Below are 24,000 nucleotides of genomic sequence, written 5' to 3'. Positions count from 1 at the left end.
GATGCAAATAAAGATTCATTCATTCAAAACCAAGTGCCATTATTATTATTTGTCAGGGCCTCAGGAACAGAGGCACAGGGGAGAGAGGAAATGGAGAGCGAAGGGGAAGAATCGGAGAGCAGCGTAGGGGGATATAGCAGTGACCCGAGAGATTCCATGAGCCTCTCCAGTGAATCAGAGGATTCCCAGAAGGAGGCGCCGATGGTTAGAGCAAGGGGGGCCAGCGGGGACTCCCAAAGCAGCAGCTGGAGATCAGGACCAGCTTCCCCACCAGAGCGTAGTGGGGGGGAAGGGTCCCAGGTGTCAGAGCCAGCGTCGCCCCCAGCAGGGAGAGAATATGAATCGAGACTGACCACGCCTCCATCGGAGAGTGGGGGAATGGAGGGGAGGTCAAGTCCAGCTAGCCTCCCCGAAGGGGGAAGCAGTGACCAGAGCAGTGTAACGGTCCGGAGGAAGGTTGGTGGCTGGGCGCGCGCGCCAAGTTCAAATGTACAGGTGCGGGGGACAGCAGAAAGCCCGGAGTGGGAACCAGGTCCTAAAGCCCGTCGGAGGCAGGGAGAAGAATCAGGGGACTCAGCGTCAGAAGAGTCTAGGAAGGGCGAAACCCCAGCGGACAAGAGGACCCAGAGGAGGAAAGAGCAGAGGAAGAGGTGGGGCAAGGCTAGGATCTTAAACTGGTGTCAGCGGGGAGGGGACTCAGACGGAGCTTCGGCGGTCTAGAGTTTCAGATGTAGAGCTGCACGCTGCTGATGTGAAAGACAAACTGAACTTCAATAAAGACTTTTGTATATAACAACGAAGTGGCGTTGGTCCTTTGTGAGCTGGGACCTAGGGCAGCTCTGACATTATTATTAATTATTATTATTATCGGCAGGCCAATGCTGTCTACAAACATGACATGAAGGCTTGCAAAATCAACCCTGCCAGTTGGGAATCCCTGGCAGATAACCGCAGTCAAGTCACGTATCAATAGCAGCGACCAGAGGAGAAATGACTGCTGGGAGAAGCTCAGAGTGAAAATGCCATCGTTCATCTGCAATAGCACAACCAGATGCCTTCATGTGCCCCAGCTTCAGCGAAACATGTCTCTCCCGCATCGGTCTCTACAGCCACAGCAGGAACTGCAACCTTCCAACAGCTTGACCTCACCCCCAAAGGCACCCTCCTCCGTTGTCTCCTGAGATGACGGATGCCAGACATCATTATTAACATTTGTTGGCCTCTCTATGCAAAAGACAAGAAATGCTTCAGTAAGACAAAATAAGGATGACATTAATTAAAAGTGAAAGACACTTAGACAAATGCTAAATGGGTCTCCATTTGCACTGTACATTAAAAGCAGTATCATACCCCGTTATGGACTCACGGCCTCCCCCCCCCCAAAAAAAGAATCCTGGGAACTGTAGTTTGTCAAGGATGCTGAGAGTTGTTAGGAGGACCCCACCCAGAGTGCAATTCCCAGAGTTCCATGGGAAGATGGGTTGACTGTTAACCAGTCTGGGAATTGTAGCTCTGTAAGGGGAAACAGGTTCTCCCAACAACCTTCTGCCTGCTTGGCAAACTACGGTTCCCTAGGTTCTTTGAGGAAAGCCCTGACTGCTTAACATGGTGTTTCCAGGCAAGCAGTTATCCATTCCCACAAACTGATTTTGTCCCTCTTGTTTTTGCCCAGGTTGTTTTTCTTTGTCCTCTTGGGTTCGGCAAGAGAAGCTGGGTGGGTTTGTTTGTCGAACTGATTTTCATTATTGCACAAGGTGGCAGTTTTTAGACTAAGCAGTCGGCAGCTGGAAGCCCTTTCCTTGGCCCAAATATCAGCCCAAACTGGAAGCAAATGCAAAGGGAGAGATAGCAGTAAAACAGGCTTTTTCCTCAAGTGCCTTCTGAAAAGACACATTCCATCAGACTACAGTAAAGAGAGATGAGAGACTTCAGTGACTGTCAGCTCAGCTAAGAGACCAGCAGTTTCTGCCCCTCCTGTCCTCTAACTATTTCCGTTCAAGCTGGAAAGGTAAAGAGTCCTAGGCTCTGTGGTTTAACGTGCCACCCACGTCCCTCGTCACTAAAAGGAGTATATAACAAAAGAACAAGTACCCAAGCTTGCCTTTCCACTTGCCTTTCCACCTTCGAAGGCTGCATTTACACAGCTATAAAATGCGCTCTGGAAATGCTCTGGAAAAAACTGCAGCGCCATCTGGTGTCACAGTGTTATAATGCAGTTGTCGCATTGGGTTTCGTTACCGTTACCATTACCGTTACTGTTAACGATACCGATACCGTTATCGTTACGGTTATCGTTATCATCAATATCGTTACCGTTACTGTTATCATTATCGTTGTTAGCGACATCGTTACCGTTATCGATATTGTTATAGTTATCGATATCGTTACCATTGCCATTACTGTTACCGTTATCAATATCGTTGTTATTGTTACCATTATGATATCGATATCGTTATCGATATCGTAACCATTATCGTTATTTGGCAATCACTCGTAGCCAAGTAAGATTGTCTTCCATAAACACAGTTTTAACAATGAGTCCGTAAGTGATTGTGGAGGCCAGTTCTGGATCCACATGTCCTTCCTCAGTGGGGACATTAGTTTCCGGGCGGGAGTGTGTGGATTTGCCCAGCGTGGCTTCCTCTTAGCACGTTTCTCCCTTGCATCCTGAGTTCGAGTGTCTTCAAAGCCGACCCCACTTGTCAGTGTTTATACTACATTTTTAAAGATTTGCCTTGAGACAGTCTTTAAACCTCTTTTGGCGCATTACGCTTTCCATTTTTAAGTTTGGAATAGAGTAGTTGCTTAATAATAATAATAATAATCAGATCCTGCCTCACGGACCAAATTTGACAGGTGGGTGGCCCCACACACCTGCCAATCAGCAGATGTTGCAAATGACCTTAGGTGATTTGGTGCTTGGAAGCCCCAAAGCGGGGGCTTCATAGCATAGCCAACCGAGCAGGCTCCAAAGCAGACCCTCCTTTATTCAGAGCTTGGGGGAAAAGGAGAAGTGCTTGGGAAGATGGCCACAGCTACCCCCATCTTCACTACCCCATAATGCCTCTGGGCCCTGACCCAGTTATATTCTGGGAAAATAACAACCACAGACCCCCAGTTATGTTCCTGCCCTGTAAGATTACCCTTCCAAGATCCCAAGATCCCAACTGTGCGCTGAAGAAAAAATGAGAAGTTAATCCAAAACTCCTATATCCAGGGATAGATTCTGGAAGTCTTCATGGCTTTCAAAAAACAATCTCCTCTGTGGCATCTGTCGCCTTCCTCTCCATCTTCATCCCACTACTCGGCCATTTCCCAGCCTGACCCGAAACAGGATGCACAAAGAAACCCCTCCAATCTGTGGCCTCCTGTCCTCATCATCTGCCACTTCATCCAGCTGAATCAGTGCATGTTTCCTGCTGATGTTTGCAAACCCAGACACTGCTCTCTTGCGTTCTCTTGCCCCCAGAGTCGGTCATGACTGGACCTAATGGTCAGGGGTCCCTTTACCCTTTACCTTTACCCATGTGCTATCTGAAACACATTGGTTGTCAGGTGTGATTCCCCTCCCCCAAACTTTCCTACCCCACTAGTGTTGCCTCTTGAATAACTCAGTAGGGAAGAGGAGGGTGGGGACAAAACTAGACAGGGCTCATCCAACCTTATCTTCTACCACTCTCTTTCTGGGCCTGCACTTTAAATCTCTGTGTTTGGGTGCTTCTCACCCCCACCCTGAAGCTTTCGCCAGAAAAACCCCCTCTTTAACGCTCAATTGGAACAAACAGCCATTCGGGTTTTCCTTGTATTGTCGTTTGCTCAGATTCACTGGAGCAAAAAGCAAGCAAACAAACAGAAATGTTTGGACACCGAGTCTAGATGTTTGGATGAGCCCATAGTTGGTCTCCCTATTAATACATGTGTGTCCCGTTTTTCCTTCCAAGCAGCTCAAAGCGGCCACACGTGGTTCTCCCCCTCCCTGTTATATCCTGAGAAACACACACACACACTGCAGGTTAGGCTGAGAGAATGTGAGTTCACATCCAGAAGGCATCAGGAAGACTGGGGAGTTTAAACTTTGGGGATTTAAGCTAGAATTATTTGGTTTAGCCTGCACTTGCTGCTAGCCCCATTGGTTGCAATGGGCACCAGCCCCACGGAACTCAGCAGAGAGGAGAAGTATGGGGAAGTCTTAGAATTCGTTGGTCCCACCTGCCTTTGGCTCTTAAGCTCAAGATGACCATGCATGGTTCTCCCCCTCCTAGTTACATCCTGACAATAAGCTGGTCTCCAACCGTAATAAAATTATCTACCATCTATCTACCATCCTGACAACCACCCATGCATGCTGGGTTTGGCTGAGAGACAGTGAAACAGCCCATTGTCACACCCAGAAAGATTGTGGACATCTGAACTCTGGTCTCCCAGGTCCTAAGATGCAACCACCACAGCAGGGGATGCTTCTGGGTATAGGGACCCTTCCCCAGCAAACTCTATGATTCTATGAGTCATAGAGTCCATTCCCCAGCAAACTCTATGATTCTATGAGTCATAGAGTCCATTCCCTAGCAAACTCTATGATTCTATGAAGGAACTTATAAGGTAGGTGAAAATGCAACTCTCTTGTCCTCTCCCACAGAAGAGCTTGAATACCGTGCAGAAAAGCCCATTTGACAACAGCTTGCCGAAGCTGGGAAGAAATGACACGTCTGAGGATTTCAAAGTGAAATATTTGCTTCTTATTTTATTGTCAAAAGTTTCCATTCCTAGCTAGAGAATGTAGGAAGGAGGGGGTGGGTGTTAAGAAGGTTGTCATCCCACAGACCCCTGAGCACCATCTCCCGAAGGATTTGCTGGGTTTCCTTCTCACTGTTGTTGTGGCTGCTGCTGCTGCTGCTGTCCGCCATGTTGTTGGTGGAACTTTTCATGGGAGCAATGGAGGAATCTTCCAACCAGGCGGGTCCATTCCTCAAAATTCACTACGTTGTCCTTGTTTGTATCCAGCTCATTAAAGAGTTGCTCCTTCGCTTGTTTCTTACGTGGACACTGTAGGGATTGAGAGTAGAGGTTTATTGCTATCAGACCATCAGAAAACCCAACTGTGGCCCTCCTGACACTATTAGACTAGAATTGTAGAGTTGGAAGGGATGCCAAAGGTCATCTAGTCCACCCCCTTCTGCAATGCAGGAATCTCAGCTAAAGCATCTCAGCTAAAGCATCCAACATCTGCTTCAAAACCTTCAAGGAAGGAAGTCTACAACCTCCTAAGGCAACCGTTCCACTGTCAAACAGCTCTCACTCTCAAAAAGTTCTTCCTTCTGTTTAGTTGGAATCTCCTTTCTTATAACTCGAAGCCATTGGTTCACGTCCTACTCTCTAGGGCAGGAGAAAACAAACTGCACCCCATCCTCCCTGGCCTTTAACCAACCTTACTGAGATGGATGGAAGTTGTAGTTCAGATTAGCAGAATGAAATTAACACAGAGTAACATCGGTGGGCGTTTAACTCAGAAGCAGACTCACATCCTGCTTTCAGGCTAACTTCCCATTGGCGTATTTGAGAAAAGGATTCTAGACTAGACAGGCTTTTGGCATGATCCAGAAACCAGACTCTTCTCAGAGGCATTGTTTTGAGGTGGTTGAGAGGTCCTGAACCCCGCTACCTCCTGCAACTTCCCCATATGTATCTTCCTATATAAAGCAAAATGTAGAATGTCGACACGCTCCGCATTTGGAGCAGCCACTGATAGGGGGCCACACGAACTGCAGGGTGAGGAATGGCAGGCCAGCCCAGGTGAGCTGCTTAATGGAGTGAGGAGGGGCTTACCCTGTAGGTTTAGTAAGCCTGAACTCCCCTATCTTTTGCACATTCCCTGTTGGGGGTGGAAGGAGCTGTGAGGGTTTGGCAAGATGAGTGAGCAGAGATGGAGCCGTGTGTGTACAAGTGTGTGCGCACACACAGACACGAACACAAACTTAGGGAAGGGGGAGAAATTTGATCCAATTCACATTTTAAGGCAAATCTACCAAACCAGCACTTTCCCAAGCAGTCCGCAACTCAGAACCCAGGCATCACTTGAAATCCTCAGTTCTCTGGATTTGGCAATGCGTTTCTCCAGCCAAGTAATAGGTACAAGTATATAAAAGTATATGCATTAAACTACAGTAATGTGAAAAAAAATGCATTCTAACAGGGAAGATTGCTTTGCAAAAAAAAAAGGTGTGTGTTCTGTAAAAATGCATTTTAAAGTGTGCTTATTGGTAGATAGCAGGAGAATACTTTTTAAAAGCTGTATGGAGAACTGAATTTCAGACTGGGAAAGGAGGACATGAGGGGAACTGAAATGGACATATCCACTCATCCCTAAGTAAACTTTGCTTTCATCTGAACATGCTTCAAAACACTGTCTTGGGGAGACGCTAGTCCCTCGCCATCTTAACATCCCCTGCACCTTAATGCCAATGTGCCAGCTTGGGCTTTAAGTGCCTGGCAGTTGCCCATGCCCTTCTGCTCTCCACCTCACCTCAACGCAGTCGGGAAACTGCTCAAGGATCATCTTCTTGAACTCCTGCTTGTCGAGAGTGTCAGATTGCCCAGCATACTTGTGGAAGATGTCAATCATCTGGTCAGCCATGACTTGCATCTGAGTCTTGGACTTGGACATTTTGAAGGTTTTCGGTTGGCAACCTAGATAGACATATGAACATAAGAAGAACCCTATCAGATTCCACCAGGAAGTCCACAGTCAGGCCATGAAGATGAGAGACCTCCTTCACTCTTAAAAACGCAAGAGGCAACCAGCTGGGTCAGGAATAGAGCCCTACATAATTTGAATCTTATTACTTAACTTGTTCATTTAAGTTACTTAAAAGCTGCTTAATTCTCTAATGCAGACGTGCAATTTATATTTTGGGCTTGTCTTAAAATAATGAAATTTTGGGGTGTTGTAGTAAATGAAATGGAAATAAAAACACACGTGTTGAGTTGTCTCTCTCAACATCTGGAAAACACCCCTGGTGGACGCACCCTTATTTCTGAATTCACACCAAAGCTAAGTCCAGCCATTTTGTTGCCTGAAACACAAACACACACACCCTCTCAGACTGAAAGTGTCAAGCTTCCAATATCAGCTAATCAGGTGTAGGGAATTCTTCTCCCTCCAGATGTTTTTGGAGTCCAAAAGAAAGCATGACTGATGAGCAGGGATAATGGGAGTTCTAGTTCAGCAACCTTGGGAGAGCAGCAGGTTGCCCACACCTGAGCTAAGGTATTTGGGGTCATGAGGCAAAGCATCTCACATTCCTCTCTTCCCCATTTGCTGCCACCAAAATTAGCTTCTACTATTCTCCTACACTTGCCAAGAATCTGCTCAAGACAAGAGAATACAGAGAATGCTAGCTTAGTAAGGAAACGTAATCAGGAGAGCATAACCTCTTCACACCACCTGCTAGGTGTCCATCTGAATCCTTTTAGGACAGCCTTTCTGCCCTCCAGATGTTTTGGAATCCAGCTCCCTCCCATCAGCTCTGGCCAAGGGTCATGATGTCAGGGCAGATGGGAGTTGTAGTCCAAAACAGTTAGATGGCGCCAGGTTAGAGAAAGGCTGCCATTGAGCAAACAGAGTCAATTTGGTGAACCTCCAAATTCCAGTGGTCAATGGTCCATGCTCAAGGTTGATGAGTGTCAGAGTTCAGCAACATCTGGAGAGCACCAAAACAACTGCCTCTGCTCTAAGACAGCCTAACCCAACCAGGTGTCCTCCTGTTGTTTTGGACTTCAGCTCCCACCATCCCTGGCCATTGGCCACAGTGTTAGGTCTGATGGGAGTTGCAGTGCCAAACAGCTGGCAAGAAATAGGTTGGGGAGACTTGCCTTAGAGCCAGGGTAGCTAGTATGATGCCCTCCAGATGGGCTCACCTCCCATCAGTGCCAGCCAGCATAGCCAATGGTCAAGAATGATGGAAGATAGAGCCCATCAACGTCACCAAGTCCATCTAGGAGAAATACTCCTCTCTAACATGCTCTCTGCATGGAGGACTATCTAGAGATGGGGAGGCCTGGGAGTTGGTGTCCAACAGCAGCTGGTATCCAGAGAGAGAGAGAGAGAGAGAGAGAGAGAGAGAGAGAGAGAGAGAAAGTCAGACAGACAGACAGACAGACACGTGTTTTGCATACCTGCCTGCCCAAGCTGCTACTCTCAAAAAGATTTAGTACCCAACGTCCAATGCAAAAGCTAAAACCTGAAAACAGCACAAGAAGGCCTCCCGTTCTTCTCCAGCTTACCTCGGTCGGTGATCAACAAGAGAGCTAGGATGAGCCAAGGTGTGGTGGTGAGCCCTGTGACAGCCCCTCTTCTTATAGTCCCTGTCCAGATCCCTGCTCCCACCCACCCTAGTTGCAAAACCTTTGATCCTTCTCAAGCCATCTCCCTCTTGCACCACTCACCTCTTGCTTAAGATATCTGTGTTCTTCCTTCAGCTACACACCGCTGTAGGGTTTTTCCCCCCTGCTAAGGCCGGTCAGGCCCTGTCATTTTCCAGCACCTTGTTTGCACAGCCTGTGAGGCAATCCTTTTGAAAGCTTTGTAAAACTCCGAGAAAGCCGGCTGGTTTTTTCCACACAAAAAGTAGCCAGTAGACAACTCTTCCTTTCTGGAAAAAGAAATAACAATATCTGATAATGGAGGAGGGTGGAATCTTGTGGTGGTCCTTTGTAGGTTCTTAAGATTCTTTTAAAAAAATCAAAGGGGAACAAGAAATGGAGTCAGATCAATGGAGCAAACTCTGGGTGAAGCCTCCTTTCAGTTCGGTTTCAGTGAGGAACCAGGAATGGGTTTTGAAATTAATATATCAGTGGAGTTTGGCCGCCTAGAAAGTTCGCAGTGATTCACCCAGGATCCTCACCAAACTATTAGAGAGGATGCCACTCCTGTTACTTGCAGTATTTCCATGCATGGTAGGATTGCCTAAAGGTGAAAGCATTTGGGTTATCCGCTTTCACCGAAATGAATAAAACAACAAGGCGACAGATTGAACCACAGTTGTTTTCATTACGTTTTTCTACAGAAGGCAACGTAGACTTATGCAGTAAGGAGCATGCTGGACATCTGTTACAAGCTGCAAGAAGTGTTATAGGACTTAATGTATTTTTAATCTTTGTTGGAAGCCGCCCAAAGTGGCTGGGGAAACCCAGCCAGATGGGCGGGGTACAAATTATTATTATTATTATTACTACCCACACTTAGTTTTCCTCCACTCTTCCCGGACATGGTCCACACTTAACAGCTCCATCTCCAAGCACCCTTTATTTTTTGCTACCAGGGCTTTCCCCACAAAAACACACTCTTTAAAGCTCAATCGGAGCAAACGGAAAACCCAAATTGAAGTTTGCTCCGATGGAACGCTGAAGAGCAGCTTTTCGGCAGAAGCTGAGGGGCAAAAACAAAACGCTCTGATGTGGAGCTTCTAAGCGCAGATCTGGTCAAACGGACAGTGTGGATAAGCCCATAGTTAGGCATTGAAAATATTTATCAGGCACTACACTGTCAAATTGGTACCAAGCGGTATGGGACTGCGCAATGTGCTTTTAGGAAAATTAACAAACAAGATGAGGGTTATACAAAGCAGGGTTGAATAAAAATACTGAACAAAATAAAATATTAGGGTGGGCCCCAGGTAAACCCCGCCCCACATTATCAATCACATGATGTGGCGCATGTACACCATTTGAATGGTAATGCCCTTCAACCTAGAAGTTGGCTCTTACGCAGGGCCGTCTTTACCCAGGGGTGCAAAGGGTGCAGGACCCTCAGGCGCCGAATTCTGGTGGGTGCCAAATGTATACGTACTATATACCGGTCCCTCTCGATCAGCGGCAGTGAAAAGCAGTGGAGCGAAAGTTCCCACCCCCATCACTCCGTTACTACGTAGCATCAAATATTTCCCAATGAGTCAGGAAACAAAAGCAGTTTCTTCCACTGTGTCGTCGTTACAGGCGAGCAATTTCCCCCCTGAAAAAAGGTCAACAACTTTGGCTTCCCCCCTCCCAAAAAAAGCTCAATAATAGTTAATTTGGGGGCGCTGGGTGGATCTTTGCACCCCAGCAGCTCATATTCTAAAAGACGGCCCTGCTCCTACGGTACAGGGTCAGATTGAGAAAGATATGTTTACTGTGGTGTGGTCTGAGTTTATAGCATTTACTAATATTGAAGAGCAAAGTCAGCGTAGCTCAGCTGGTTAGAGCGTAGTGATGGTAACACCAAGGTTGCAGGTTCAATCCCCATATGGGACAGCTGCATTGTATTCCTGCATTGCAGGAGGTTGGGCTAGAATGGGTCCCCAGATGTTGTTGGACTACAACTCCCATCATGTCTAGCCAGCATGACCAGTGGTCAGGGATGATGGGAGTTGTAGTCCAACAACATCTGGGGACCCACAGGTTGAGAACCGCTGGGCTAGATGATTCTCAGGGTCCCTTCCAACTCTACAATTCTATGAACCCCTGTTACCGCTATACAATAAGTTTTATTTGATGTAGGCACACCTTTCCTTTTCATGTGATATATTTCTAAAACAGTAAAATACATTTGAATTTTTATGTATAAATTTTGTAATTTGTTTTTAACTCATTGATCCTGGGAGAATGAATAACATGCTTACCTGCCTGGTGGATATGTTTTGGATATGCGATACACTGCAGTGGTAGGGTGTGTGTGTGTGATATATATATTTTTTTCCTACTCTTTATGGTGCTTTTCTTCAGTTTTTTATCAGCTGCCCATCTTACGTTGTGTCAGTCCGTTTCTTTCAAGTGTATAACATACTTTCGACAGCCGCAATATTTTTTCTTTCTATGCTTCCTAGAATGTAATGAAGATAAATTAATTAAAACGGCTTGCTCCTGAGAGCATGGGTGGCCCTGGGGCTTCTCGGAAACTACACTAAGTGTTGTGCAACCTTTCATGCTGGGTAAAAAATTTTGCAGCTGTGATGAAATGAGTTCAGTGGGTTATGCGCAACCAACTTACACTCTGTGGAAACCTACTGGAGTGAATAGACCTGTGTCATTCATGTCTATTCATGCCAATAGGCTTTCTCTGAGGCAAGAACAACTATTGGCTGCAACGAGGGATGGGCTTATCTACCAATTCCAGTTCCTCATTTCTCCAGTCTTGCGTTCTGTATACCGTATTTCCACATCAGCGGGTGATTTATTTGTTTGCTGAAGCCCCCATGAAAACCCATCTCCATTTCTCCTAATACACCCATTGCTGAGTGCAGTTTGACCTAACGCACATATTATGGCCGAGCATCTTTCCCAATAGGAATTGTAGAGCTGGAAGGGATGTCAAGGGTCACAGAGGTCAATGCCATGCAATGCAGGAATCACAACTGAAGTATCCCTGACAGGTGACCATCCAACCTCTGCTTGCTCCATCTTCCATGAGATAGGACTTCAAATATGTGAAGATGGCTATCATATCCCCTCTCAGTCTTCTCTTCTCCAGGCTAAAACATACCAAACTCCCTCAACCGTTCCTCATAAAACTTGGTTTCCAGGCTCTTTGTAATCTTCGTCACCCTCCTCTGCACACAGCTTAGCTCGTCAACGATGCATTTTGGGGTGTTGTTTTCACTTGAGAGATTCATGCGCCAGCACGACTCAGGGTTGGGTAGACATTCCTGCCTGCAAGTCCTAGCCAGACATGGCATGGAATTTACCAGCACCACATCTACGGGCCCTGTGAGGCATAGGAGCAGTGCCAGATTTACATATAAACTAAACAAGCTACAGTTTTGGGGCCCACTCTCTTGGGGGCCCCAAAAAATTAAAGGGGGGAAAGTGGATGTACATTTCCAAAATATAAGATAAAAACAAAAATAATAAAACCTACATACAGCAACCATGTTTTGTGTTGTGTAGGCTCCTATTATCAGGTGTGCGTACAGGAGCCAGGCCCTGGGACCAGTAGGACTTTGCAGGGCTAGGGCCTTCCTAAGTTTGTTCTGAAGAGGCAAGGCACGGCCTCACAGGTGAGGCCGATTGGTAACTCACAGCACCTGGTGGCAAGAGCCAGGAAGGGATATAAGGTCAGCATTCCCTGCCCTGCTGCGTTTGGCTCCTTGACCCTTGGCTTCTTGACTCCTGGCTTCCTGACCCTCAGACCATTGGCTTCTTGACTCCCGACTCTCTGACCCTCGGACTCTTGGCTTCCTGACTCCTGACTCCTGGCTTCTGGACTCCCATTCTTGCTCCCACCTTGCCATCTTGCCCCCGGTCCTGACATCCCCAGCCCAGGACTTTGATCACCCGTGAACCAGACCATGACACCTATAATGTAAGTGATGAGCCCCGCCTGCTAGCCTGCTCCCTCAAATATCACTGGTTTGCTCATTTCTATATATAGGGTGCCTACATTCTGCATGGACAACATGTGCAAATGGCTTTAGATATCTATTGGGTCCCTAAGTTACCATATAGCATATATTCAACACAAAAAACAGTGACAATTTGTTGTTGGCAAAGGACAGCTGGACATATAAAGGGCCCCATTACCTTCAGTAGCCAAGGGCCTCATCAAACCCAAATCCGACCCTAGGAAGAAGGAGCCAACTCCTAGGGGCTGAGGCCCCTTTGCCTCCCCAATAAAACATGTGAGGGGGCCAGCATGCACCCCAAGTCAATGGGCATTTCCATTCAAATAGTCAGCATGTGCTGTGTCATGTGATCAATTTTGCAGGGTGGGGCTTACCTGGGCCCAACATTTTTAAAATTCAAATTGGCACTGTGAGGCACTCCGTATAGGTCTGCTTTCTGTGAGGTTTAGAACCAGTGCTTTTTTCCTTAAAAAAATATTTAGGGATACTCTCATTTTCCTACCCATATTGAAATACTGCCCCTCAATGAGGCCAAACTTAGATTCACAAAATGTTTAGAGATATGCGTCCCCCCAGGAAAAAGCACTGACTAGAGCTGTGGCGAATATCCTCAGTTCTGCACCCATTTCGGCTGGTTCCTTACCCCTAGGCACCATTACATTTATTAAAATGGGAATAAAAGGTACATTTCTATTTTTGTCCTGGCCTTCAAAGGAAGCCACACTGAAACATCGCTACTCCCTGTTCCCTATCTTGAACCAATACTCTTATATCTCTTGTTACAAAAAGAAAATCTTGACTTGTCCCGACTTACTCTATCTCCTGCTCATAGATGAAACGAATGTTATTTTTCACCTGGATACTTTTAGCATACTCAAATGTGAAGCAAACACAGTCTTGTACAACTTGGCTTACGATAATATGTCTGCACAACTGATACGCTTTATTAAAAGTAGCAAATGTTTGCATCTGATGTAGCTTTCTAAAGATGTTTCTAACATTATTTTACTTTGGTGATAGTAGGCTTTGTTTAATCAAAGCTGTTGCAGAAGTTGCAAGGTACGTATTTGGGGCATATGTTTTATCAAATCCTCACATTAAGCTGGATTTTTTGTGGCATGTGGTCTTGTTTTCTATGATAATTGAGAAAGGTTAGAAAAAATTATATCCTTCAAAGGGAAAAAAAAAGAGTGTTAATATTGCTTCCTTTGAGCATAGCACCTTTTGCTTGCTGTTCAGTTCTAGTCTTGATGAATCAGGTAATTGATTTAATTAGGCTTTCTTGGTTAATCTAATATTTTGCCATTGTAATGCCAATATTTTATGAAGATGGATCTTATTTCATGGTTCTTACTTTTTCTTTTTTGTAATAATTTTTATTAGTTTTCAAATCCAATATAAGCCTTATTATATCAATACCAAATTATAATATGAATTCAAATACCAATCAATCAAACAGCCAATTTCATAATTTTGGTGGCTCCCCATCTGCTAAATTTCAAGGTTTAATCATTCCCTTTAATTCTGCTTCCAAACTATTATTCGATCCAATTACAGTCCAATCTTAATAGTAATCCCTTATGCAACAGCTACAATATTTTTAACTTCAATTCATGTTGACGCATTTAATCATTTGTGGTCTGCAAGTTCTCCTTTCTTCCTGTGTGCGGCGTTGATTTTAACCATAATGTTATGTCTAACTCGGTTATTATGAGCAGAGGAAATGTATTTCCTGTGTGCTTGAAGAATCATTAAGCAACGTGTTTTCTGTGCGCTGATAGGAAGGGGGACTCAAGATATTGAAGGTCACACGCAGAGAGCTTCACAGCAGACCGGGAGCTTGAAACCTGGTCTGCCAGGTCCCAGTCTGCTCTCAGCAGGCGTCTACTTGTGTTCTTACTATCAATCAGCCCTGGGCTTTGTCCTGCCTGTCAACTGCCTCTTCTCTAGGTGTCAGTGTTGCCCTTGGGGATGTCAGTAAGGAGAACCAGGATGGAGACAAAACTAGAATTCGTTGGTTCTGCTAGTTCTTGGAACTGGTTCCAGCTGCTCAGAAATGGAGGGAGCAGTTACCAACAAAGGAAGAACGGCAGACGAAATTATATAATAATAATAATTTCTTATTTATACCCCGCCCATCAGGCTGAGTTTCCCCAGCCACTCTGGGCGGCTTCCAATTGAGTGTTAAAAACAGTACAGCATTAAATATTAAAAGCTTCCCTAAACAGGGCTGCCTTCAGATGTCTTTTAAAGATAAAATAGCTGCTCATTTCCTTCACATCTGATGGGAGGGCATTCCACAGGGCGGGTGCCACTACCAAGAAGGCCCTCTGCCTGGTTCCCTGTAACCTCACTTCTCGCAGTGAGGGAACCGCCAGAAGGCCCTCGCTGCTGGATCTCAGTGTCCGGGCTGAATGATGGGTGTGGAATTTGATGGATTATGCAGAAATGGGAAGTTTAACTAACAGGAAGGGGGGGGAGCATTTAAGGAAGAGTGGGAAAAGTTTGTAGAATATTTGAAGGATAACAAGTTAAAATGTTAGGACTAGCAGTATATAATTAAGTTGTGACATAATGAGAAAGAATTAACATGGAATGACTAGAACAGGGGTCAGCAAACTTTTTCAGCAGGAGGTCGGTCCACTGTCCCTCAGACCTTGTGGGGGGCCAGACTATTTTGGGGGGGGATGAACAAATTCCTAAGCCCCAAAAATAACCCAGAGATGCATTTTAAATAAAAGTGCACATTCTACAGTGGTGCCCCACAAGACGAATGCCTCGCAAGATGAAAAACTCGCTAGACGAAAGGGTTTTGCGTTTTTTGAGTCATTCCGCAAGATGAATTTCCCTATGGACTTGCTTCGCAAGACGAAATGTCTTGCGAGTTTGTTTCCTTTTTCTTAAAGCCGCTAAGCCGTTAATAGCCGCTAAGCCGCTAATAGCCGTGCTTTGCAAGACGAAAAAAACCGCAAGATGAAGAGACTCGCGGAACAGATTAATTTCGTCTTGCGAGGCACCACTGTACTCATGTAAAAACATGCTGATTTCTGGACCTTCCATGGGCCAGATTTAGAAGGCAATTGGGCCAAATCCGACCCCCAGTCCTTAGTTTGCGTACCCATGGATTAGAATATACAGCAGCAGAGGATGACCAGAATGGACTATGGAAGGGGGGGAGGGAAGTCGATGGTGTATTGGTTTCTGTTAGTGAATGTAAAGGTGAAAACTTGTAAAAGTGAAGATTGCAAATAACATTTATTTTAAAAGAATCTGGTTCCACCTGCTGCTGGTCTCCCAATTTTTACCTCCTAAGTAGCTCCAGGTGACTAGAGTGGCTTCTCCTGCTCCCTGTTATATCCTCATAACCCCCCCCCCCCGCCTGCATGCTAGGTTAAGCTGAGAGACAGTGAGTGCCCCAAAGTTCACACCCACAAAGATTCATAGGTGAGTGGAGATTTTAACCTTGGACTCTCAGGCAGTGGCATAATATGGGTTGCCTGTACACAGGGCCATGCAGAGTGGGAGGGAGGGAGGGAGACAGCTGCCTAACAGCGTCCGCATCAACCAAGAGACTGAAGCCGCAGAGATAAGGAAAGAAGAATCGTTCCATTGTCTGGAAAGAGATCTTCTTGGTTTCCATGGAGAAGCTGTTTTCAGTGGAGCCCAGGAATGGAAGCTCACAGCTGTATTGAGGCAGCACTGGGTGTTGAAATTTTGTGCCCCCTAACAATTTTGCTCCTGGGGTGACTGCCCCATGCTGCACCGCTGCTCTTGGTTCCAACAATCACACCAAGGGTTGCTTATAGGTAAATTAGGATTTCCATGTTTCAAAAGGGGGGTTGGGGGAGTTTTTAAGCTTTATTTGGTTGTTCAAGACCTAAAAAAAACAAACCCTGAAGTTTTTGGGCTATTTTAAATTAAATTTGCCCAAATCAACATGGGTTGCCATACAATCTGACATTTCAGTGGTTTCCTCCCGGACACTGTTTCTGATGTCGGAATTTCAGCTATGTCTGGGAAATTCAAATACTTGACCTAGATGGGAATGAACTTCTAAGATGGAAGGAGGTGTGTGAAGAAGCTAATCTTCCATAGTCTCCCAGGAAAGAGATTGAATATAGAAAAGCCAGTAAGACTGCAGTTTGTCAGACTGAGATTGAAATAAGACACCAAATGATTTCCAAGTTAAATGTTTATTTCTTCTTTTGCCAAAGCATTACATTCCAAGCTGGTGTATGCAGATAGGGGTTTGTGAATATTTGGAAGGTTAGTATCCAACACTCCACTGAAGTCTCCTGAGGGATTTGCTGGACCTATTTTTTCCAGTGGCCAAGGGGACGCCCTTCTTACTTGTGGAGCTTGTCATTAGTTTCAGCGATGAATTTTGAAATCAGGCATCCCACTTCAGCAAAACTCAGTTTGCCGTCCTTGTTTATGTCTGCCTCCTTGAAGGGCTGGTCCCTCTTTTGTTGCTTCAAGGGAAACTGCAGTGTTGGGGGTGGGAAAATGGAGGAGAGAAGGCTTCACATGTGTTTGTTGGATTTCCCCAGCCAAGTAATACGTATAACAATTCATATGCTACAGTAAAGTGTGCATATATATATATACATATATGCAATAATAACATACAAAAATGCAGCATATTAGGAAAAGGTGCTTTGTGAATATTAGGCAAAAATGCATACAAAAATGTTTAATAGGAAAGAATTACAATAAACTTTTTTTAAAAAAAAAATGCAGTGCAAATGGAGAGAACGGAATTTAAGACTGAAAAGAGACTGAAACAGACATATCTGCCCATCCCTAGATAGGCTTTGTTTTCAGAGTAGCTGAGCAACCTTCAAAGCAGAGACCTGGTGAGATTTCAGCCCCTCCCCCTCTTAACGTGGCCAAAGGAACCCTGCACACTGGTGCCAATGGGTGTCCCAGGCCCTTGAGTGGCCAAAATTTGCCCCTGCCTCCTCTTATCTCCCCCTCACCTCATCAGTGTCAGGAAACTGCTCGTCCAGCACCTTCCTAAATGCCTGCTTGTCAAGGCTGTCAGAATTCCCAGAGTACCTGTGGTAGAGGTCTATGTATTGTTCAGCAAGTTGTTGCAACTCAGTCTTGGGCTTGGACATTCTGAAGGGCATCATTCCCATTATAAGAAAACAAGTGAGGCTTTCATGGTGAGTTCCGGCACTTTTTTCCCTTGAAAAATAGAAAGGGTGGTACATGCTTTCTGCCTAACTATCTGTCAAAACTCGAAAAACTCAAAAATAGAAAGATAAATATCTCAAGTGGATATGCAAAATCTGGAGACCCAGTAAACATGGTTAAATTGACTAATACCGCCAGGGGCAGAGAGAGTGGCCAGCCTTGGAACTGTTTTCTTCAGAAATGGAGAGTTTTCATAATGCCTTAGTGCAACAGAGTGCAAGGAAATGGTTGTTGTTAAATGTAAATCTATAGATGCTGCCGGGGATACTCTTATCTTGGTCTGGACACCTCCAAGTTATTCTGTTAGCACAAGAATCTCCACTTGCATAACAGAACTTTTCCTTTCTTGTTTCCCTAGGCTCTCCATTTCCACCCCCCCCCAAAAAAAAAAATCTGCTCCAGAGGGTTGGGGAAACTCTCAGAAGGTCTGTATGGAAGGAGACAGCAGCCCTCGAGATAGTTAGGGAGTGAGACATCCAGGGCTTTAAACACCAATGTGAGCACCTTGAATTGAGCAGGAGCAGCTGTAACGATGGGGAACTTACAATCCTACAAAGGTTGCTGGACTTTGTCATCCTTGTCCATTGACCATGCTGGCTGGGGCTGGTGGGAGTTGGAATCCCGAGCATCTGGAAAAACTACAAGTTTTTCATCCCTGCCCTAGCTGATAATCTCAAGAAGATTTAGCACCCTATGTCCAATGTATAACCCAACAACAACACAAGAAAGCTTCTCATAGTCTTCAGCTTACCTTGGTGGTGGTGAACAAGAGAGTTCGAATGCGCCAAAGTTGGATGAAGAGCCCTAAATCACTCCCACCTCTTATACCCCATCTAGATTTCTGCTCCCACCCCCCACTTATGAAATCTTTGATCCTTCTCAACTGTCACTCCCCAGTTGCACCCATTAACCCTGACCACCCTGTGTTCAAGATATCTGATTAAGATCTTCCTCTGGGGGCTGGGGTTCCCTCCCTGTAACTTGTGTCGAATCACCGTCCATCATTTAGTAGCATCAAGTTCACACCAACTGTGCAACATTGCTTTCTTCGAATGCATGGATCTTATTGTGGTTGAACTGTTTTGTGGATCTAGGTGGGGCCTGAAGTTTCTCAAATCAGCATGCATTCTTGTGCAATATGTGTGCTGGGTGCATTTTCTGCTGCAATGGTTCAAATAATTTCCATGGGTCCTATGAAGCCAACTTATGCCCAGAGCAGCCCCTGCTAAAACACATCGACCTAGAGTTAGCCACGTCTATTACAATGGGTTTAGAATCATAGAATCATAGAATCATAGAGTTGGAAGAGACCACAAGGGCCATCGAGTCCAACCCCCTGCCAAGCAGGAAACACCATCAGAGCACTCCTGACATATGGTTGTCAAGCCTCTGCTTAAAGACCTCCAAAGTAGGAGACTCCACCACACTCCTTGGCAGCAAATTCCACTGTCGAACAGCTCTTACTGTCAGGAAGTTCTTCCTAATGTTTAGGTGGAATCTTCTTTCTTGTAGTTTGGATCCATTGCTCCGTGTCCGCTTCTCTGGAGCAGCAGAAAAAAACCTTTCTCCCTCCTCTATGTGACATCCTTTTATATATTTGAACATGGCTATCATATCACCCCTTAACCTCCTCTTCTCCAGGCTAAACATGCCCAGCTCCCTTAGCCGTTCCTCATAAGGCATCGTTTCCAGGCCTTTGACCATTTTGGTTGCCCTCCTCTGGACACGTTCCAGTTTGTCAGTGTCCTTCTTGAATTGTGGTGCCCAGAACTGGACACAGTACTCCAGGTGTGGTCTGACCAGAGCAGAATACAGTGGCACTATTACTTTCCTTGATCTAGATGCTATACTCCTATTGATGCAGCCCAGAATTGCATTGGCTTTTTTAGCTGCCGCGTCACACTGTTGGCTCATGTCAAGTTTGTGGTCAACCAAGACTCCTAGATCCTTTTCACATGTACTGCTCTCAAGCCAGGTGTCCCCCATCTTGTATTTGTGCCTCTCATTTTTTTTGCCCAAGTGCAATACTTTACATTTCTCCCTGTTAAAATTCATTTTGTTTGTTTTTGCCCAGTTCTCTAATCTGTCAAGGTCGTTTTGAAGTGTGATCCTGTCCTCTGGGGTGTTAGCCACCCCTCCCAGTTTGGTGTCATCTGCAAATTTGATCAGGATGCCCTTGAGTCCATCATCCAAGTCGTTGATAAAGATGTTAAATAAGACCGGGCCCAAGACAGAACCCTGTGGCACCCCACTAGTCACTCTTCTCCAGGATGAAGAGGAACCATTGATGAGCACCCTTTGGGTTCGGTCAGTCAGCCAGTTACAAATCCACTGAGTGGTAGCAGAGTCAAGACCGCATTTTACCAGCTTCTTTACAAGAATATCATGGGGCACCTTGTCAAATGCCTTACTGAAATCAAGGTAGGCTATATCCACTGAGTTCCCTTCATCTACCAGGCTTGTAATTCTGTCAAAAAATGAGATCAGGTTAGTCTGACATGACTTATTTTTCAGAAATCCATGCTGACTATTGGTGATCACAGCATTCCTTTCTAGGTGCTCACAGACTGTTTGCTTAATGATCTGCTCCAGAATCTTCCCTGCTATTGATGTCAGACTGACTGGGCGGTAATTATTTGGGTCCTCTCTTTTCCCCTTTTTGAAAATAGGGACAACATTTGCCCTCCTCCAGTCTGCCGGGACTTCGCCTGTTCTCCAGGATTTCTCGAAGATGACTGCCAGTGGTTCTGAGATCACATCTGCCAGTTCTTTTAATACTCTTGGATGCAGTTCATCTGGCCCTGGAGACTTGAATACATCTAAACTAGCCAAATATTCTTGTACTGTCTCCTTAGTTATTCTGGGCTGTGTTTCCTTTGCTGAATCATTTGCTCCAAATTCTTCAGGTCGGGCATTGTTTTCTTTATCGGAGAAGACTGAGGCAAAGAAGGCATTGAGGGGCTTCCGGGGGCGGCGCGAAACTGTAATGGCGGTCCTCTTCGAGCTCTGAAGAGGGGCTCCGCGGAAAAGGGTCGTTCGCTGCGGCATAGCGACGACCCATCAAGATAAACCACGGGTAGAGTGAGCCCGTGGCCGTGGGACTCGGCGGGCACCAGAAGCTGCTCCGAAAACACAGAAGGGACCCCGTAAGGAGACCCGGAGTGAAGGAGGGGTAGCGGTGCTGTGAGTTCATCGCTCTTTCCGCGGAAGTGAAGCCGCGCGGCTGTTACAGATGAGCGCTGATCCTTCTTCCTAAAATCAACACCAAACTGCAAGCAACATACCCGTGAGTAAAGGGGTTTAAAATTTGGCAAAAGAATTTCGCTAATTTGGCTGAAAGCGGGAGACGAGAAAAGGGAAGTCCGTCTTCCGACATTGCTGACAAGATCAAAGCAAAGCTTTAAAAAGCGGAAAGCGCTTGAAACGGGACTGTGGGAAGCTTCAACTTTTTCGTGCTATCAGATCTGCTTGTTTTCTTTTTCTAAACTGAAGGTGGAAATGGACATTGACTAAAAGAAGTAGTAAATGGGGATCTTCCTCCTATCTTTTTTCGTCTTTGGGCTGTATTTTTAAGGAGCCAGATCGTCGGGCTGCCAGAGAGGGAGACTGTGTCAAACTGCGGAAACAGTTGCAAAAACTTTGTTGGAACGTAACTGTTACATTTGAGCAGAAAAGACTGGATGGGATACTGTTGCAAGCACCTCTTGTGAAATTTTGTTGAACTATAAAAGGTGCCTGGGGGAACTTTGAGTTTTTGAAGGGACTGATGGACTATTGGATTTATTGACTTGAAATAATTTGGAACTTTAATGGCGGATTACTTCCTTCTTTGTCTCTGAAACCTGGTGGCACTCCCCCTACAGGGCTTTCGGATTATAAAATCCTGGGAACTGACTTTTGTTTTGAATTCCACTTTACTGGTTGTTTACTTCTGAATTTGTCTCTCCCATGGAACAATAGATAATCTGACCTTGAACACTGACAGATGTGTAATGAGTGGTGCAGGGAGAACAAGAGCATCTAAAGCTAAGGAATCTAAAGAGGCTAAGGAAAAAGAAAGAGAAAGAAAACCAACACAATTTGTACAAACAACACTGACCCAAGGACGCCGATCGTCGGTTCCAGCTGTACTGGTATCTCAGAGGGAAGGGGAAATAACAGAGAAGTCCACTGAAGAAGTTATGGCAGCAGGTGGGTCAGACACATTATTAAAACAAATATTGGAGCAACTATCAAGTTTAAACCAGAAAGTGGACGACCAGTCTTTGAAAATAGATAAAGCGACCTCTTCGATTCAAAAACTGACAGAACAAGTTTCCCAGCACACACAGGCTATTGAGAATTTGCAAGGAGCAACAGCGGAAAATCGGGAATTAGCTGGAGAAGCAATTCAGAAAGTGGGAGCTTTACAAAAAGAAGTTGAAGAAATTAAAGGAGAAGTCAAGCCCCTGCACAAACAGGTGGGTGAACAACAAATCTATCTGTCAATGGTGGAACTGAAAAATCGCGAGAGCAACATCAAATTGAGAGGCATCCCGGAACTCGAGCAAGGAGACCTGATTGGATACTTGACGCAGGAATTCACGAAGTTCTGGGGTTTAAAGGAGGACACAGATTTCAAGATTGTCTCGGTATATAGACTGGGAAGATTGGTAAGGAAAGACAGATCCAGAGACTGTTTGATAATTTTAAGATCAAAGGAAGAGAGAGACAAGATCCTAGGTCTACACTTCAAAAAAGCAATTGAAATACAAGATAAAAGGGTGGAAATTTATAGAGATATTCCGAGACAGTTGCTGGACCTCAGAGCCACCTACTCAGAACTAGCAAAATTGCTGAGACACAACGCAATTCCCTATAGGTGGGAGTTTCCACAAGGATTATCCTTCACTTACAAAGAAAGGAAGGTTAAAATTAGAACACCTGAAGATAACCAAAAGTTCCTTCACGACCACGGAGAAGATCTCCAAAAAGGAGTGGATTGGCTTCCAGCCTTACCAGTACCAATACTGCCTGGAAGCGGGCCAACGCCTGCACCCTCGGGATCTGAGCAAAAGGAAGACACCTCATCCTAAGAACATCTGAATTAGAACAGGATGTCTCTGCAGCTACTTAGTTGGAACATAAATGGCGGGAATTCTCCGGAAAAAAGAAGGAGGATATTTCATATCCTGAAAAAAGAACAATTGGATGTAATATGTCTTCAAGAAACACATGTGACTAGGCTCCACAGGAAAGTATTAATCAATAAAAGACTTGGCCAGGAATTTATCTCATCAGATAAAGTTAAAAAAAGAGGCGTTGTAATTTATGCAAAGGAGAACCTGTCACCAAAATTTCTATTCAAAGATGATCATGGAAGAATTCTCGCAATTGAAATCCAAACACAAGGGGAAAAGATTTTGATATTAGGAGTTTATGCGCCAAATGATGGAAAATCAGAATTCTATAAGAAGCTGCATGAGACAATGATGGACTATTTGGACTATTCTAACATTATTGTGATGGGAGATATGAATGGGGTGGTGTCTACAAACATGGACAAATCCCAAAATCAAAACTTAACAACAGACGGCAGACTCCCTAAAACCTTTTTTGAAATGACAGACAATATGGACTTGATTGACATTTGGAGGACAAGGAACCCCTTGGGTAAAGAAGGAACCTTCTTCTCTGAGGCCCACTTGTCATGGACACGAATTGACCAAATTTGGATATCTAGAGGGCTGGCCCCGAAAACAAGAAAAGTGGAAATCTGCCCAAAAACCTGCTCCGACCATAATGCCTTAAAAATGGAATTGAGACTTTTTCCAACTGGATCCTTCAGGTGGAGAATGAATGACACCTTGCTAAGAGATCAAGAGATTGTTAAGAAGGCCCAAAAAACGCTAAAGGACTACTTTGAAATAAATTTGAACACTACGGTGGAGAAAAGAACAATCTGGGACGCAAGTAAAGCCGTAATGAGAGGGTTTCTGATACAACAGAATACAATAAAGAGGAAATTTTGGAATGGAAAAAAAGAAAAAATTCTAGAGAAAATAAGCAAAGGAGAGAAAAAGTTGAGAACCAAACCAAAGTCAAAAGAGGTGCTAAGAGAGATCAAATTCCATCAAGCACAATATTCGAAACTGATCAATCAAGAGATTGAGTGGAAAATTAAACAAATGAAGCAGAGATCGTTTGAATCAGCAAATAAATGTGGAAAGTTGCTAGCTTGGCAGCTGAAAAAAAGACAAAAGTTAAATACGGTTACAAACTTGGAGATTCAAGGAAAAATAGTTCAGAAACCAGAAGAAATAAGAAAGTGCTTCCACAGATACTTCAAAGAACTTTACGCACAGGGGCCTCAGAAAGAACCGGAAATAGATCAATTTTTGAGGATAAATGGACTACCTAAAATAAGTCAAGATAAAAGATCAATTCT

The 24,000-nt window shown here is 44.9% G+C and overlaps 1 protein-coding gene across 2 annotated transcripts; it reads right to left on the bottom strand.

Moving 5' to 3' along the window:
* Nucleotides 1-4,707: 4,707 nt before the first annotated feature.
* LOC308575610 (protein S100-A12-like) lies at nt 4,708-8,669 on the bottom strand. Of its 2 annotated transcripts, none has more exons than XM_081174361.1 (3): nt 8,443-8,669; nt 6,521-6,684; nt 4,708-5,043 (listed from the first exon to the last, which is right to left on the bottom strand). In XM_081174361.1, the coding sequence occupies exons 2-3, from the start codon at nt 6,659-6,661 to the stop codon at nt 4,864-4,866; spliced, it is 321 nt and encodes a 106-aa protein (XP_081030487.1). In that variant the 5' UTR covers nt 6,662-6,684; nt 8,443-8,669; the 3' UTR covers nt 4,708-4,863. The 2 variants fall into 2 exon arrangements, with proteins under 2 accessions (XP_081030487.1, XP_081030486.1); XM_081174360.1 differs by lacking the exon at nt 8,443-8,669 and adding an exon at nt 8,281-8,426.
* Between the last annotated feature and the right edge of the window lie 15,331 nt (nt 8,670-24,000).

The sequence above is a fragment of the Podarcis bocagei genome, assembly GCF_964188305.1.
Source record: "Podarcis bocagei genome assembly, chromosome: 16".
Taxonomy (NCBI): domain Eukaryota; kingdom Metazoa; phylum Chordata; class Lepidosauria; order Squamata; family Lacertidae; genus Podarcis; species Podarcis bocagei.
This window is presented reverse-complemented; position numbering and strand designations above follow the sequence as displayed.

Coding starts and splice junctions, on each gene's coding strand:
- LOC308575610 (XM_081174361.1), bottom strand. CDS start 6,661: ATGTCCAAGTCCAAGACTCAGATGCAAGTCATGGCTGACCAGATGATT. Junction 5,044..6,520: donor AGTTTCCCGACTGCGTTGAG/GTGAGGTGGAGA, acceptor CAATCCCTACAG/TGTCCACGTAAGAAACAAGC.